The 19,168-nt window shown below is 40.3% G+C and overlaps 1 protein-coding gene across 2 annotated transcripts in view; it reads left to right on the plus strand.

Annotated features, from left to right (window-relative positions):
* The window catches only part of PPP3CA (protein phosphatase 3 catalytic subunit alpha), a 311,141-nt gene that overhangs the window by 250,944 nt on the left and 41,029 nt on the right, over positions 1-19,168 (plus strand). For both annotated transcript variants that reach the window (XM_070392095.1, XM_070392101.1), the window contains exons 7-8: positions 1,281-1,358; positions 4,079-4,173. In XM_070392095.1, coding sequence (XP_070248196.1) covers positions 1,281-1,358; positions 4,079-4,173 — 173 coding nt within the window. The remainder of the gene's footprint in view (positions 1-1,280; positions 1,359-4,078; positions 4,174-19,168) is intronic.

Genomic DNA, 19,168 nt, shown 5'->3' on the forward strand with positions numbered 1-19,168 from the left:
TGCCATGGAGGCAGGAGAGGCTCCTGCCGCCACTGCCACTGTGCTCGCCAGCCATGAGCCTGGCTTCTGGCTGAGCGGCGCTCCCCCTGTGGGAGCACACTGACCACCAGGGGGCAGCTCCTGCATTGAGCGTCTGCCTCCTAAAGGTTAGTGCACGTCATAGCAACCAGTCATTCCGCTGTTTGGTTGATTTGCATATTAGCCTTTTATCATATAGGATTTCTACAATGGTATGCCATCTTAATGTTATTTTTTTCCTGTTGGTTAGCTAATTCTTACAAGATGTGTAGCATAGAAACTATTTTCAACTTCTCTTTTGTGATAAGTTATTTGAGTGACATATACTAAGTATTTTTGCTAATTGCTATTTTTATGATTGCTGAATTGTCTTCTATGGCATATGTAGTTCAAGTTTGTGGATAGCTGCAGTTTATATTAAAACAAGCATGGGCTTGCTGTCCTTTGATTTGAAATACCTAAAATTCGTTCATTTTTATGGCATGCATTTATCTTTTTCAAAAATCTTAGAGCAGAGACAAAGTGATTGCAAAGGTTTTTCATGTTTAATTTGTAGCTTGAATTGCATTTTGAATGAAGTTCTCATCTTTCATTTTGAGATTTTCTTAATAGACAGTATTATCTTGATTGAATTTTGATAATTTTATTATGTCAAGATAAAGAATAAGATTTAAGATCAAGTTCTATTGAACATATGTAAGATACACATTTTAAAACCTTGTGAATTCCATAATTCTGGTTAGATTTTGAATGATGTAGTCAGTTAATGTAACCATACTTAAGTTGATAGCTTGATTTCCCACAGTTCCCCTCTCCCACTCCCTCAGTCTTCTCTGTGGAACGCTCAGGCCCCCACACACATCCAAATACAAACAGGGCTGTGTTTGAGAAAATTGAGGCTTATATTTTAAATTCCATCCTCATGTTATATTTGTGGTTCTGTCCACTCTGTGTGTAAAGGTAGACTTGATAATATTGATTTTCTCTCCAAGTGGACACTTTTGGTGTTGTTATATAATAGCCTTCCTTCTGTTTCCAATTCATGCACCTCCAGCCCTTTCTCATTATGTAAAATGTACAGCTCTGGGTGCTTTCTCTGCCGCAGGGGAAAACCTGTCCTTAGAGAGCCAGGAGGCTTGTTTCATGAATGATGTATGTTTCATTATGCTGGATCAGATCACATAGGTCTGATGTTATAGGTAAATTTGTTCCCTTTAATGATTTCCTAACAGTTGCTTCTCTTTTCTTTTTGTCTCTGGCAGTTACCCGGCTGTTTGTGAATTCTTACAGCACAATAACTTGTTATCTATCCTCCGAGCCCATGAAGCCCAGGATGCAGGGTGAGCAGTCTTGTGGGGTAATGGAAAGCATCGTTCCTTGTCCCTTTGTCACGACTCCCTCACTCCGCTCAGGCTGTGGCTGTTCCCTTGGCCAGGCTCTGTCCCTAAAGGAATTCAGTTTTAAAATTGTCTTCTGAGGTCACAGATATAGCAAGGTCCTGGGCAATGAATGGCTGCAGGTGTATTGTCAATTCCCCTTTGAAAGTCTTCTGTTTTTAGCTTGAACAGGTAACCATTTCAGCTGGCTTTCTTAAACACTGTAAGAGCACTTCCTCTTATTTCAATTCCTGCTCTTACCACTGTCCCAGAAGTGAGTAAATTACCAGTCTTAGTTGGCAAGGTGAACGAGAATTAGAAAGAAATATTTAACAGATATTGCATGTTGTACTCTTGTTTAAAGAATATCATTCTTGGTCCCCATAGAATTTTAACGGACAAAAACAGAAACATTTAAATGATGGGGAAAATCATATAGTCTAACTCTAACAGAAATCACCATATAATATCTGATAAATTTTTAAATATAGACCAATTTTAAGGGTTTAGAAAACTAAGAAATATCAGATGTTCACTTTGATGTTGCATTAAATTTGCACTAGGGAAAAATAGGATAATTAATTTTAGTATTGGAAGTCCAGGAAAGTAGGCTCCACTGAAAAGCAGTATTTGCCTTCAAATGCTTAAACTCATCCCTTCAGGTTCTGAATTCTCTGAAATGGAGGAACAGTAATTTTTATAACCTGTGTGCTGATCCTGGGAATGTACATGCCTGCATTCTGAAGTAACCCCATGTCTGTTATGACCTTGAATCAAGGCAGATCCTAAGTTCCTTTCAGAATTAGCTTTTTTCAAGCATTCAGTCAACAGGTATAATCTGATCCAATGTTCCCTGCTCCATGCTGTTGTTGCTGATGTTTGAAGTAAACTGTTGGTATACCCAACCAATCAGATCTTCAAAAAAATTTTTTTTCACTTTTCAGGGCAGGGGTGTCTCCATGCTTTTTCAGCTGACTGTCCCAACTGTGCAGTTGAGGCGAGGCACATTGATCTTAATCCCACTGAAATCATCTGCTTATTTGAAAATATGTTATGTGCATCAGTTAAAATCAACAACTCTGTGTAAAATGAGCAGTTGCTTGATTCACTGGGGCAATTGAGATTGTGTCATCCAGTTTCTTTGTTTTTATTGGATGCCATAGCCAGCCCTGGTTTATAAACTCAAGGTGCTAGGATTAAGAGTGGTACTGTCTTTCACATTCTGATTTTCCCCCCAACAAAGCTCAGTCCCATAAGCAGAATAAATAATTCTAGAATGTAAACCAAAAGTAATTTTAGACTATAATAAAAAATAATAAGCTTTTATTTCAGCAATAGTAGCGGTAGCCCAGGAGACAGATTTAGGTAGCAACCTAAACCATGTCCCACTGAGACAAAGGGGAGGTCTTCTTTTATAGGGAAAGTTCCTGCCAAGTTCTCGATTAGGTCCTTTTTATGTAAATGAGGTATCCAAATTGTACAGTTCTGATTGGACAGGGCAGGTCTCCATCCTTCGTGAAGACAAAACCAGAGTTTCCCTGCAGTCATTGAGTCAGACAGCTAAACCAGCAGGCCATAGTTCAGGAAGCCAAGAGTTTGGTCTGAGGTTCTAACTGGTATACATGAGAAGGCCCTGTCAGCAAATGACCACTAAGATATTATTATTCATTAAAGTTGGGACCTTGGTTGACCATGGGGAATCCATCTCAGCCGATAAATTCCTCTTGATTATTCACATCAAATGAATCTTTTTGGTACTAAAAGGTACTATTTGAGGCACCTCTAAAACCCAGCTAAATTGGACATGCCAGAAATAATTGACACACAATACCCAAGGAATGATAAAATTTTGTTATGTGCCATATAGGGATGTTTCCAAATCGATATTCCTGAAATCTATTGCATAGAAGTTATGAAATATATTTTCACATTGGTGGAAAAGAGCCAATCTTCTGTATATTTTGGTTATTTGAAACTAGAGTCCTATTTTGTCTTAGAAAAAAAAAAAAGATACTGGATTGTTGGTTGATTTCCAAAGATCTTGCAAATGTTCTTTTTCATCACTGATTGATTAAATATCACCCTGCTGAAACAATAATCTTTGGCCTGCAGACACCACAAGAGATTGATAATAAATAAATTCTAAAGTAGAAACAGTTTCAATTCATAAAGCCCATAGATTTAATCAAACTTTCTTTGAAAAGCAAATCACTTAGGCTGAGCAAAAGGGGAAATATAATTGTAACAGAATATTGTAGATAAATAGAATAATCAGCCTGGTTATTTGTGGGAAAGATTTACATATTGCTTTGCTTATTGAGTCTTTTTATGTCAAATATATTGGCAGGCTCGTGAAAAACGTGGTAGGTAGAGGGCTAAAAAGTAGCCTGTATTCTCTGTTGAACACATGCCAATGGATTTTCACTGAGTTCCACCCTCCACTGTGTCTGCTGGACTTAGGAAAAACCTATTTCAAACTTTTATATGAGTGTATGCTTTTATTCTCACCTCTGAAATGAATTGATGTTGTATAACAGACTTCAGAGAGAAAAGTTTGTTTAATGCTATATAATCAAATTTTCTTTGAATGATAAAACTGAATTTTAATTTTGTGTTTCTAAATTGACAGTTTGACACTATAGTTTTTTTCCCTACTTGCTCTAACTTGCATTCATTGTTTTTAGGTATCGCATGTACAGGAAAAGCCAAACAACAGGCTTCCCTTCTCTAATTACGATTTTCTCAGCACCGAACTACTTAGATGTATACAATAACAAAGGTAAGTGGTTTTGAACCCCTCGTATGGCTGTCTACAATATGTGTAATAATTCTTAAGCTTTTTTATTTTGGTTTGGTTTTAGTAAAGCATTGTTACCTCTTTTTCCCTTTACTTTTTCATTTATTGTTTGATCTAAATTCAAACAGTATCTCCAGAGGTAAGTATTCAATGGGTCAAAGGTGGGGCCCAGATGCTGTTATTTTTGTAACTGTTCTCCAGGAGCTTCTAATGTACAGCAGGGTTGACAGCTACTGCTCTGGAGATTATAGGCTTAGGAAGAAATTATACTTGGCAGGAATCCAAAATCAAGTCCCTTAAGAAGGGTGTGGATTTAAATAAGAATAGTGTGGTTGTGCTTGTAAAGAATCAAGAAAAATAAGCATACATTATCTATAGCTTGAAATTCGGATTCAAATTGCATGTATTGAGAACCTACCATGAGTCAGATCCTATGCTAGGAAAGTAAATATTCATTTAGATTTTTAAAAATTGTATTAAACTTCAAAGTAAAGGTCACTGGCCCTCCAGCTCCTTTGATTTTGCAGTGAGTCCCTGGTAAATTGCCTAGCCCAGTGTCACTCAGTTAGGTATTGGTGAACTGGGCTCAGGCCCAGGTGTTCTGGCTTGGCATTCTGCACTTCCTTTCTGAAACTCCACACCTGTGTGCCTGAAAGAGCCCAGGAAACAAGAGGGCATTATTTACTGACTTCAGGGAAGAAAGGAGGAGCAGGGGACACATTATCTCCTTTCATCAAGGTAATCTCTTTATTCAAAAATGATGAGAAGTGTTATAGGTGTGGCAGAATGGGTGGTAAAATGGGAAAAGCCATTACCTATAGTTGGCATTGGTCTGGGTAGTTCATGTCTGAGCGTGGCTTTCTGAGATTAAGAGAAATGGAGACGGAAAGAGAAAAAGCAATCAAATAGTATTTGCCAGCTGAGATACAGCCAGGCAGAGGCAGGAAAAGGCAGCCTGAACTCCTGGGAGTAGGAGCCATTCCCATGCCTAAGTGAGTTGTGATAGGTGCTTCTTGACAGGCTGGAGTCCAGATGCCTGAGGCGGGCCTTGGCCACCTTGATAGTGAAGCGCCTGTTCTGTGGCCTCAGACCTTATGAATAGGTGGTTGTCTTTTTTGTGTCTTGTATTTCACAGGGAATGTGGAAAGTAGGCCTCCCTTTTCGCTTGGGTCCTGATTTCCTGCTTAAAACTTCCCACCTCCTCCTGCTCCGGGTTGGACCCTGACCCCCATACCTTCTGGATCTGTCAGGGATCCTGCTCCAAAAGGCAAACCTCCTGTAATTACAGTGCTGCCATTTATCTCCCTGATCCTCCCCTTTCCTCAGACACCTCTGTTTTGTCCTACTCAGAGCAGGACTCGCCCCCCACCACCCCCACCGCCCAGAGAGTGACACCTGCTGGCGGGAGTGAGCTGCAGCCATGCCATCCTTATACAGCCCTTTAGACTGAGGTGGGGCCTCCTCTGAGCCAGGGAGCAGGATTCTCAGTAGGCACAGTGCAGTTCTGTCACAACCATGGATGTGAGGGGCAAGGGACAGTTGTCCCCCCTTTCTCGTAGCCTAGTTCCTATAAAAGATGCTGCTTTTCATATTCTGTGGCGAGAAGCATGCAAAGTATAAGAAAACATGTTCTCAGTATGCCAAGGGCTTATAAGCCAGTTGACAAAGTAAGACATTTGGGTGATTGAATAAACATATAAGACACGCCGGGCTGGTTTGCTCAGTGGATAAGAGTATCAGCCTGCAGACCAAAAGGTCTCGGGTTCAGTTCCTGGTCAAGGGCACATACCTTGGTTTCAGTTCCATTCCCAGTCCTGGTTGGGGAGCGTGCAGGAAGCAACCAATAGATGTGTCTCTAACATCTATGTTTCTCTCTCTCGCTCCACTCCCTCTTCCCTCTCCTCCCTCCTTTCCACTCTCTCTAAAAATCAATGGAGAAAATATCCTCCAGTGAAGATTTAAATAAGTAAATATATATATACATATATATGCATATATATATATACATATATATGCATGCATATATATATATATATATGACACAATTAGATTACGTATAAAGTAAGAGAGTCGGATGCTAAGTACATTTGACAAGGGGTAATTTTCTAGCATGCTCAGAAAAGACTTTTTTTAAGGTAAAATATGATCTGTGTTAAAAAACAGGAAGTGTTTGTCCACCTCAGGCTGGCAGAGCCAAGCACCAGCCACTGAGAGTTGCAGTGGAGAAGGATTGGCTACTTTACTGATGAATGGCGCCATCCAGGGGGACAGGAAGCGAATGCTCTGGAGACCTGACTCCCAGTGGCGTGTAGGTTACAGATTACAGAGGACAGAATCACAGTACTCCATGGGTTGGAAGTTCGGGGTCATGCTGGGAGGTAGTTGGTCAGAGGTGAGGAAAGGGTCATAAATTATTTCTTCAGGTTTTGAGAATAGTTCTGAGGTCTTTTCCTGCTTCCGTCCGTCCAGACTCATGGAAACGTAGCCAGGAGGTGGTTCCACCTTAGGGCTCAGGAACTGAAACATAACTTAGGTCAAAATGTTATCTTTAGCCTGCCAGCGGTCCAGACCTTGTGACCATGGGTCAGGTCCTGGCTGCTGGCTTCTGCTGCCTCGGGGGCTGCTGATTATCCTGGGGAAAGGCTAGGTCTCTGAGAGGCATATAAAGAGAAAGAATGAGAGATGTGATTTGAAACTAAATTTAATCAAAGTCATAATGACTATCATTATGACTCCTCTTTTTCTCTCTCACGACATTAAAAAAATGGTTAGCATTTGTTTAGAAAGAGGAAAAATACAAAGTTTTTGAAACTTTTTTACTTTCAAGCAGCAACCGCCTTTTTTCTCAGACAAAACCTCAACCTTGAAGCCTTTTATCTAAAACCAAGAGTAGCTCATTCCCTTTGACGGGAGGAGGGGTCCTCGTCCTGTACCAGAGAGGCGCCTGGGGTATTGCTAGTGAGCGCAGAACTCAGGAGGTCACCCGCATGTCCCACCATGATCCCGTCATTTAACCAAAGTATGTAAAACATGAACACTCAGGTTTATATTGTTTTATGTTATTAAAACATTATTTTTCTATTAAGTCTAGTGAAGCGAGTGCCCAAGCAAGTCATTTTCTGGACAGAGACTGATTACTACGTAGCATGTGCTATACTTACAAGTTGTTGTTTTTTTCCTTTTAATCCTCACCTGAGGATATGTTTTTATTGAATTTAGAGAGAGAAACATGGATCAGTTATCTCCCATACATGCCCCTACCAGGCATCAAACCCGCAACCCGGGCATGTGCGTTGGCTGGGAATTGAACCCTCGACCTTTGGTGCATGGGATGATGTTCCAACCAACTAAGCCCCACCAGCCAGGGCCTTACAAGTTTTTAACAACTAAAGAGTCAAGCAGTTAAAAAAAAGAAGAAGAAGAAAGTTGGGATTTTACTCCGTAAAAACAGACTCGGAGCTTTTCCTTTCATCGTCATGCTGGGTAACGCAGTTTTGCTGGAGCCCATAGCTAGTTCCCGCATGCAGTGTGTGCTTCTATGGTTCTGATTCAACAGGTGAGAACTGAGAAAACAGTAGCCATCAATGCATCGCTAGCTTTGAGGTTCCGTAGTTTTTTCACTGTGTTCTCTTGCCTTTGGGGTAGAATCGTGATATCTGAGAAAATGGACAAAACATTTCATTTTGGGGACTTTTTCATAAAAGAAAAAATTCTTCTGAGGGGAAAAAAATAAACTAATAGGAAGAAGAAAGATATATTCTTCGGTTTGAGCCTAATTTCAAAAGGCTTTAGTGTAAAGTTTCTGAAGCACTTTAAAGTTGTCATGCTAACACTGTGTACAGAATATGGGAGAGTGGGAGGCAGTTATTCCCTGCGGAAGTGAGGCTTACTGTATTTGAATCAAATAAATGTTCACAAGAGTTTTAAAATACACTGCAACAAAACTGGGTTGCAAGCACCTTCAACACACAGTCAATGGGAAGATCAGCGAAGAGTCTCTGGATTAATTACTGGAGTCTTAGAAACAGGTGACCATACAGGTCTCTGGAATTGTAACTTACTAGTTATGGTATGATTTGATTTTTAAAGCTTCTGTAAATTAAGTAATAGCTTTCTGGCAAAATGAAAGGATGAGAATAATGGGTGTATTCTGCCATTTTAAAACCGATAATAGTTGTGTGATCCGCTTTATGTATAAATGCCCAATAGTTCTGATTCGTTGTTCATTCTTGTTCATTAAAGACAGCTCTCAGAGAGTTATGACTGTAAGCGTCCCTTCCCTTAGTGTGGCCTACATCCATTCACTGGGTTCTTGTCCTTCCTGGTCTGCATGGAGGCAGCTGTCTTCTCACCCCCTCCCTGCTCCCGATTCCTCGCTCTGACACTCCTGCTCACTCCTGCAGGAGGCCCGCCGGACAGAGGATGTAGGTGTGAATCACGGCTCTGCCATGAAACAACTAACTCGTCTGATTGTATTGGCATGCAGTGACATCTCTGTAAAATAAGAAAAAAATGCTGTGCAGTATGAAGATTTCATCACTAGATATTTTATATGGCTATTGTTACCAATTTAGATGGTCCAGGACCCCTTTCTGGGGACCCAGTCCCAGGGAGGACCCGCTGTCTTTTCAAGGGTTCTTTCTCTGTTTGGTGTCCTGGAGCCAAACATGGGACTGAGTTCAGCAGCACAGGCTGTGTTCAGTGGCCAGAGGATGGAGAAGCAGGAGTCAAACTCAGAGATTAACTTCTCTTAGAGAAGTCTGGAGGCGATTATTATCTGGACAGTATAATGAGGGGGAGGCCTATATATTAACTTTTCGGGGGGGGGGGGGAGGGCTTGTTTCTTCCCAGAATTGGGATCCCATCCTTTCTCTTTCCTTATATAGTCTACGTCAGATCTGTTAAAGCACCCGAGGATGTGCCAGTTAGCATGCTAATCTGTATGTGTGTGTGTGTGTGTGTGTGTGTGTGTATACATATACATATATATGTGTGTGTATATATATATACATATATATATATATATATATATATAGAAGCCTAAGTGTTTGACCTTCCGACCGGTGGTTATGACGTGCAATGACCACCAGGGGCAGGCGCTCCAACTGGTAGCTATGATGCGCACTGACCACCAGGGGGCCGAGCTGCGGTGTCTTGGCAGCTGCGGTTCTTAGGTGACACACCTGGAACCAGAGAGGAGGGAGCCTGATTCCAGGGTGTGTCACCCGAGAACTGATTTCGGCCCAATCCCCGCAGGCCAGGCCGAGGGACCCCACCGGTACACAAATCCTCTGCACCGGTCCTCTAGTGTGTTATAATCAGGGTATAATGAAGTTCCGGGTGTAATGAGGTTCAGGGTATAATGAGGTTCAGGGTCTCCTAAAGGTCAGATTCAGCACCATCTTGGTTCAGGCCAGCTCTGGTTGGTTTTGTAATTCTGCCCCTCTCCTGTTTTTTTCCTGTAACTGAAATGGAAAGATAAGTACATCAGGTTTCAACAGCCTGGGGCCCACAGTCATGGGGACACTGTTACGATGCCTCGTGTCAGTGCAGGGCTTCACAGGAGCTCCTAGCAGAATATCCCTCCTCCTCAGCTTTAGTTATCATGTCACTTTCCTGGTTGAGCTACCTTTATGCTGCTCTCTGGATGAACCTTTTACTTTAGCCAAATTCTCCTGCTCACTGCCCTGAACAACTTGCGGCTTTCCCTTCCCACACCTTTGCCACACCCTTTTTTTCCATCTAAAACACTTGCCTCCCTGGTCTCCTCCCATGGAAATGGACTAGCCCCATTTCAGCCTATATTGCCCTAGAAACTATAGATAGTCCTCCCCTGAATGCCTGCAGAACCAATCATTTACCTTTGTACTTATCATTTCATTTCTTTTCTAGTTAGCTTTTCCTAGAGTTAGCATTCCTATGTCTCCCTGATAAGATTAGAATTCATTTGAAGCAGGGCTTTTTGATACACACAGTACAGCCAAGTAGCACGTCTTTTACATAGCAGGCAGTCAATGCAGGCATTGATTAAAGCATTTTCTTTCTGGGAATTGATAGCAAGGCAGTGCCCAAAAGTACCCTATCAGTATTGACTCACAGAGCTTTATCTCACTTTAAATTGCTACCCTCTATCCTTTCCAAATTGCAGTTAAACATTTGCAGAGCAATTTTCACATTTGAATTATTTTATTTCCTGTCAATCTGTAACCCTGAGGAAAAAGCTACTTCATAATTACCCAAATATGCCAAACAGAAAGAAAATAGAGTAATGAAACATTTCTGTTCCCCCTCTTCCTCCTTTCCAACCTCCTCTGTCTAGATAATTTAGCACCTGTAAACGTGACTTTTAACCTCATCCATTCACCAATGCAGCACACCTTTATTGAGAACTTACTATATACCAAGCTCTATATAGGTGCTGGGGATATGAGAGAGACAGAGAGGGTCTTTGTCCTCATGTGGTTTATAATCTGGTAGTGTGCTAGACATTAAGTAAAGAATTCCACCAAGAATTATCTAAATATATTTAGAGAATACTTACAAAGAAAGGAGTGGTATGACGTGAGGGTAGAAATTAGTCTTTGGGGACAAAAAAAAGCTTATCTGAGGAAGCAATATTTAAGCAATGGTAGAGTAAAATCTTTCAGAAATACACTGGCAAATGTGCATTCTGCTTTACATTTTTTAGTTTTAGTTTAGCTGAAAACTATAATGAACCTCTGGGAAAATTTGTTTTAAACCTTGATGTAAACAGTTAAATCATTTTTTTTTCTCAATGATTTACCTGTATTTCAAGAAAATATAAGGTAATTACAGTAGGTTCTATGTGGTTCCAGTAGTTTAGAGGAGTTGTCATAGGAGTAGGTGAGTGGATGGGTGAATGGATATTTGAGATAGATGTAGAGAAATACACATCCAGTGGTATATAATTCAGTTCCAGAAAAGCTACTGACAGTAAAATTAAGTAATTAAGTACATTTATTAAATAAATGTATTTTGGATTTGAGAGGAAAATCAAAATGGCAAACAAAATAATTTAGCAATCAAGACCAAAGGTTAAAATGACAACCAAGAAAAAAATCAATATTAAGGTAGGTTAAGAAAAAGAGAGGCAGTATATAAGCAATTCCCTTTTTAATAGGGAAAAATTATATTTTGACGGTTTAGACTTTTAAACTAGGCAACATGATAGAAGTACTTATTAAAAGCATTTTAGTCTTACCAAAACTTGACATTTTCAGCATCCTCAAATATTTTCCAATCAAGAAGTAGTCAGAAGCTTTGGGGAGATACCATTTAAAAACAGAAAGATGATTATTTATGTCTTGGTGAACTAAGGTAAAAAAATGTATTGGCAGTCATGATGTGAACATATAGGAGCAAATGCAGCATATCTGAAGCCAGCTTGCCTTAGACCCCTGACTTCCAACAGGAGTGCTAGGCACTGGGTGGCACCAGGCCTGAGAATCTCATTCCAAACTGCACCACAGTTCTTTCATACTAGGAACTCATTTCACAACTCAGGAGTAATCTTCATAGAGATATCTGGTACCCTTCTGGTTCCAGAGCCAAATGCAGAACCAACTAGATCAGATCAGTCCTGTGTGGGAGAGGGAAATGGGGTCCAGGCGGGGGTGCTGGGGTTGGGGTGGGGGGAGTCCTCTGAAAGGGAGTAGCATCAGTGCCCAGGCAATCCTGTGTAACGTTCTCTGCCTCCCTCAGCAAGTGAAGAAACTGACTTCCCTTCAGGTGTGTAGGCTTGACAGCAGGGGCCATTGCTCTAGATCAGTGATGGCGAACCTTTTGAGCTTGGCGTGTCAGCATTTTGAAAAACCCTAACTTAACTCTGGTGCCATGTCACATATAGAAATTTTTTTATATTAGCAACCATAGTAAAACAAAGATTTATATTTTTGATATTTATTTTATATATTTAAATGCCATTTAACAAAGAAAAATCAACCAAAAAAATGAGTTTGCGTGTCACCTCTGACATGCGTGTCATAGGTTCGCCATCACTGCTCTAGAGTCTTAGGCCTGTCTTAAGCATGGACAGAACCTTGGGCATTGACATAAACATTTTTAAAGCATTTTTGGAGTCTTTACAGCCAGAGACATAAATGTAATATTAGTTGCTTTAGAAACTGAATAAAATTAACCCAGATACTTTGTCTAATGGCAATGATTTTCTCAACTCTTACTTTTTCCTGCCATTATCTCAAATCTAAAGATCTTCCTAGTTGGTCTTGAGCAACTGTTTGCCCAGATCATTTATTTCAATATAAAAAATGTAAATATATATTACAGTAGCATTTTTTATTTGATATTTGCTAAGAAATTATAGGCCAAATAGTTCTTTTGTTACTAATACAAAACAATAACACCCCACCAAAATAATTAATTACTTCATTTACTTAGCAAACATGTTTATTATTTAACATAACGAATATTGGTAGAATTAAACACATAATGATTATTAAACCTAGGATAGTCTACGGATCTTTTGAAAACAGAATTCATCAGGCAAGTAGAGGACATTTATGGCGGGAATAGAAAAAAGAAAGGAGTTAGTAGTCAGATTTTGAATTGGAAGAATTCTAAAGATTTTGTTCATAAATGCTAAGAATGTGTACTATGAACACTATGCATATATGTGAATATACATATATATCTTTACAAAATCTTAAATGAAAATTGTACCCTAAAATTCTTATGGGAAAATACAGATTTAAAAAAACAACCCACTATAGCTTCTCTCCCAGAATCAAAAACCTTTTCATGCAACGTATCAGCATAATCCTAAACCACTGCCAAAGGACATATGAATACATAGATCCCACCTGAAAAATTTTACCTATCGAGCCATCTGCCTCCTTCTGTAGGACTTTGCCAAAAGAACACAATGAGGCTAGTTTTTCTGCTAGGGTATCTGTGGGTCAAAGAATTGAAAATAAAAAAATATCCCAGGTTTGTTGTGCATTTTATTTTCTATTTTTGCATTGATTGTAATGATTTCGGAGTGCCCCCATTTGCCTATCTCTCATCTTTGATTCTCTTCTATCCCTGTGTCCCATCTTTTGAAGATGGGAATGGATAGTCAGTTGGAGATAGGAGATAAAAAATGTTAGTGGAAGGATAAGAAAGGAATAAAATGTGTCATTTCCATTCTTTTGACTTCTCCTCTCTCCTATTTTAAAGCAGCCCTATTTTAAAGAGCTGAGAATGCCCAAAGTGTGTTGGGTGCATTATGGTTACTAAAGTCATTCAGAAAAGGAGCTTTATATTCCCCTTGATACTCACTTGACCCACTTGGAATGTGTTGAGCTCATGGTTTGGTGAGCAAGTCAGTGCATCTTGCTATCAGTATTTTCACAACTTCCCTTAAATTAGAAGCTCTCTTTTGATCTTTCTATTTTTGTCACCTATTGCCCCATCATGGGCTTCCCTGGTGATGGCAATTGTAAACAAAATGTTGAGAAATGTTGTCAAGTTCTTATGAAATGTGTTGTTTTGTGCCTCATCAAAATTTCAAATGTGGGGCCCTGATGGGGTAGCTAGGTTGGTTGGAGCATTGTATAAATACACCAAGGTTGCAGGTTCGATCCCTGGGCAGGGCACATACAAGAATCAACCAGTGAATGCATAAATAAGTAGGACAACAAATCGATGTTTGTCTCTTTCTCTCAAAAAAAATCAATAAAAATAATTTCAAATTTTACAGTAAGTGAAACCCCTTTAATTTACAGACTTAGATATGGTGCAGCAATTAGTGCACGGCTTGGTAGACAAAGGAATGGAATAAGATCTAGATTCTGTTCCTTGGGTTTCACTGTATTCAGGGGGCCTGGTTGTGTCGTTCGAAACAGTGGAGGTCCAGTGGCCCCTCCCAAGTAGGAGCAGGCCCTTGATCACCGACCACATATCTTCTATGTAAGCATCTCTGCGGTGCCTGCCGAGGGCTCTACAGGGACAATGAAATGATTGGACCAAGTAATGGTGTAACTTTAAGACCGTAATTTTGGCATCAGAGAACTGGGCCTCAGGCCTCAAGATTCATGGGGATTAGTGTTCCTTCCATTATACCAACTTTTTTTCTGACTCTTCCTCATACCTGCGGCTACCACAGGAGAGCCTGTGTTTCAGTGCTGTCTGGTCTGCTCTACGTTATGATTAGTGTGAGGCCTGTATGCATGTCACAGTTCCTCTCCAGGCCTCTGATACAACCATTAGATGACACTAGGTTGTCGTGTGGAATAGAGGAGTTCCTTGCTGGGAGACTTTGTTCTGTTTTCTCTATTTCTCAGAGAAGTCTCAGGAGGTGGTCTCTAGTGATTCTTGAAGTACAACCATTTGTCTTATTTATAATGCACTTGAGATAAACATCTTTCAAGCAACTCAGAGAAGAGTGCATTGTTAGGGCTTCTGTTGAGTTTTGTAATCCCAGTGACAGTCAGAGGCAGGGGGCAGGGGCAGAATATGTGGGAGGTGGAAGAGGAACTGTTAGCTGTGAATTTCATGACTGTAGATATTTGGGATTGTTTGGTTTCATTTTTTTCATATTTTTTTGTAATATTATACAAAACATCAGAATTCATGAGTAACAGTAATGTTAGGTTATTTGAGAAGTACTTTTGCATGGATATTTTATGTTGCTAAAGAAAAAAGAAGGCATATTGGTATACTTGCATTTTCAAGTTTGTTTTTTTAAACGATAGTAAAATAAGAAAAAAGTTTCATTAATAGCTTCTAAAATTACTGAGAATATGCATCCATCATTGCACTAATGATAAGGTCTGTGTTCCAGAAGTTCATTAGCATCACTCAGACCTGGAAGAAGTCATAAGTTATCTAGACAAACCCATGTAGTTAGGTGAGGTCATTGAGGCCTAGAGACATTTAGTGACCTGGGTCTCCTGAGTAATTAGTGACAGAATCCATCTAGCCGTCTGGGCTCTCGGCCTTCCAGTTCACAGCTCTTTTATAAAAAGATTACATGTGGAAGGAGAATCTGTGTCCACAATTGGGTAGACATTGAATGATTTATGCAGTTATGGGGAGAGTACCATGGCATGATGGGAAGACCATGGCTTTTAGATTCAGGCCCACACTGAGGTTTGCTGCTTCTCAAGTGTGGCCTCGGGCAAACAACCTCTCTGTTGACTTATTTTCAAAATGCAATTGGTAAGAACCCTTTTGAGGGATATTGTGACGATTTCTGATTGTTTGTAGAGAACCAAATATAGTGCCTGATTTATACTATAGCAGATGCTTAGTAAATGTAGCTACGGTTAAAATTTATTATTTCTGCTATTAATAAAACAGAATCTAAAAACAGTATCTGCTTTGTTAGTAGGCACTCAGATAAATTGTGCTGAACAATGTCAAGTGAATAAACACTTTATCTCACCAGCTACCAAAAAACTGTTTTAGCTTTTGGACAAGCCTTGCTCTCACTTGTGAATTTGTATCCTATTTTATTTTTCTCAAGCATGTATTTTGGCAAAAGCTAAAATGCCTTTAATGATGACAACCATATTGAAAGTTAAATTAGTATAATGACTAGGACTAGAATCCATGCATTTATAATTTATGAGAGACAGAGGGAAAGGTGGGAAAGCAGTGAATTTGGTATCAGTAAAAGCTGAGTTTAAATATGAGTGAGATCTGCCAGTTGCTGGTTGCATGGCCTTGAGCAAGTCACTTCATTTCTCAGCCTCAATTCCTTAGTCTGTAACATAAGGGTAGTCATGCCTGCTCCTCAGATTTGTAGTAAGGATTAAATTACGTATTATACATAAAGCCTCTCCCATTCCTGCAGGGCGCTATTAGTTACAACTCTTATTTTCTTTCCTCCTGCTGTAATGCTTACAAAAACTGGTAGAAACTTAGAGGGCAAAGTATTCGTCAAAAGACAGCTTAGAACCTCAAAACATTCTTTGGAAGCTATGAGGATACTCTCCTGCTATGAATATGCAGTATTCTGAAATAATAGAGATCTTGTATCATGGAGCCAGTGTTCAGGTAGCACTTAGCCAAAATAGGAAATACTTTATCTTTCCCATCTGGTGGATCAGAAGCATTGGTATGGTAATTTGCCATGAGCTTTTCATTTTACATGTTTTGATACTATATGTGTATATCCCCTGGCCAAATGACATATGGCATAAATGCGAGCATTAATGTGAATAAAAAATGGGTTTACAAAAATATATGCAGAATTCAGAATTCCATGGGAAGAGGAGAGGAACTCCCTTCAAACCGATATTGACTACACTATCTGAGGTTCTTACCCCAAAGTGTCTGTAATTCTATTTCCTGTAATTCTCCACTGGTCAGGCAGAACCATGATGCAAAGCAAAGACCTTAACTGTTCTCAAGTATGATTTTAGTTAACTACAGCTGCTGAAAACTTCCACGAATGATTAGGCTGTCATACAATATACGTGGCATCCAAATCACAGGAAACTATCTATTCTCCTATTCTCTGCACTGAGCAAACCCACCAAGGAGATTGTATTAGTTCTGAACCACAGTTTAACAGCAGCATTGCCATTGATGAGCAGGTGGGCAAAAGGCCCTTGAACCATCTCATATGAGACAGGGTCAGAATGATTAGGAAGAATTTTCTTGAAAAAGATAGTATGGGAAATATCAAGGTGCTTCCAGTCATCTATGCTGAAAAGGAGGAATGTGAAGCACAGAGAAATAGAAAATCTGTTGTATGGTCCTTCTCCCTAAAGAAATAGAGAAATGTTAGGTATCTACACATATACATAGAATAGCTATGACCAAAATTGAATGATAAATGCAATATAAAAGTATAAGTCAAGGGCTTTTGGAATTCGGAGGAAAGAAAGATTACATATCACCAGAAGAAATCAGAAAATATTTCACTGAAGGGATAGTGTTTGAACACCAAAGGTTGGGAAGAATTTGGATATTCAGCAGTTTCTAAGAAAGTATTCCAGTTGGAAGAGCAAATGTAGAGTTATGAAAGCAATGTATGTTCAAGATATCATTAAGGGCCCTGGGCAGTGTAGCTCATTTAGTTGGAGCACAGTCCTGTTCATCAAAAGGTGGTGGGTTCAATTCCCATCAAAGCATATACCTAGGTTGCAGGTTCAATCCCCGGTCAGGGACCATAGGGGAGGTGGCCAATCAATCTCTCTCTCTCTTTCTCTCATCCTTCTGAAAAGGATGAACCATCCTCTCTCTGGAATCAAATTTTTTTTTTAAAAAAAAAAATACATTTTATTGATTTTCTACAGAGAGGAAGGGAGAGGGATAGAGAGTTAGAAACATCGATGAGAGAGAAACCTCGATCAGCCGCCCCCTGCACACCCCCCAGTGGGGATGTGCCCACAACCAAGGTACATGCCCTTGACCGGAATCGAACCTGGGACCCTTCAGTCCGCAGGCCGACGCTCTATCCACTGAGCCAAACCGGTTAGGCCTGGAATCAATTTTTTAAAAAGATATATCGTATATAATAAAAGCCTAATATGCTAAGTGTCCGGTCATCCGGTTGTCCGCTCAACCAATGAAAGCATAATATGCTAATGATATGCTAAGGCAGCTCAAACGCTCGCTATGACATGCCTGACCACCAGAGGGCAGACGCTCCAACCAGTAGATTAGCTTGCTGCTGGGGTCCGGCTGATCAGGACTGAGCAAGATGGGCCGGCCATGCCCAGGAGCCCTTCCGCGGTCCCTCCTTGGCTGGCCAACCCTCTGCATCCCTCCTCGGCCCTGATCATACACTAGTGGGGTCCCTTAGCCTGGCCTCCGCCCTCTCACAATCCTGGACCCCTTAGGGGATGTTAGAGAGCCAGTTTCGGCCAATCCCACAGGCCAGGCCGAGGGACTCCACTGGTGCACGAATTCGTGCAACGAGCCTCTATCCTATATAATAAAAGACTAATATGCAAATCAACTGAATGGTAGAATGACTGTTTGCTCTGATGCGCACTGACCACAGGGAGCAGACGCTCAATGCAGGAGCTGTCCCCTGGTGGTCAGTGTGCTCCCACAGTGGGAGTGCCGCTCAGCCAGAAGCTGAGCTCATGACTGGCGAGCACAGCGGTGGTGATGGGAGCCTCTCCCGCCTCCATGGCAGCACTAAGGATAGCAGGAAGCAAGCCTAAGCCAACAGTCAGACATCCCCCAAGCGCTCCCAGACTGTGAGAGGGCGCAGTCCGGAGTTCACGAATTTTGTGCACTGGGCCTCTAGTAATTAAATAAGAAGTGATATTAGTGCAGATCTTAATGTAAAAGTTCAAACCCAGTGAACTTTAAGTAGCTTTTCAAAAACAGACTTGTAAGGGCTACCTTTGTTTTGATATCTATAATCACATGCTACAACATACCCTTATATAAAAGTCAGTCTAAAATTTTTAAGTAATGAAATAATTAATTTTCCTATATTTCAGACGCCTAAACCAAAACAGAAAAACAGAAACAACAACGGATATGACATTATCTAGGATCTGTTCAATAATTTCCACTAGTAAAATGTTGCTTATGCCATGATAGGATAATAAAAATGAAATTTTGTCTAAGTTCAGGATGGTATATGAGAATATTGTTCTTAATATTTTAAAAACTATTATTCAGAAACAGAGGTATATTTGTTCTGTATTTTTCCTGAAGGCAGAAATAGGATCAGGGAGTGGTATAAACACATTAAACTTAACTTGACAATTCCCCATAATCTAAAATTATCTATTCATAGAAGAGATGATACCATTAAAAGGAGTTGCTTTTCCTTCATTGAAAGTACTCACAGAGACCTGCTAATCCTGTATCAGGATTGCTAGAGAATGAATTTCTGGCCCTGACTAGTGTGGTTCAGTTGGTTGGACATTGTCCCATGCACCAAAAGGTTGCCAGTTAGATTTCCAGTTAGGGCACATGGCCCCGGGTTTCCAGCTTGATCCACAGTAGGGGGTGGTCCAGGAGGCAGCTGATGATGTCATCT

This window comes from Myotis yumanensis, unplaced genomic scaffold (genome assembly GCF_028538775.1).
Source record: "Myotis yumanensis isolate MYYU_CA2020_CCGP unplaced genomic scaffold, mMyoYum1.0.hap1 SCAF_1, whole genome shotgun sequence".
In the NCBI taxonomy this organism is placed as follows: domain Eukaryota; kingdom Metazoa; phylum Chordata; class Mammalia; order Chiroptera; family Vespertilionidae; genus Myotis; species Myotis yumanensis.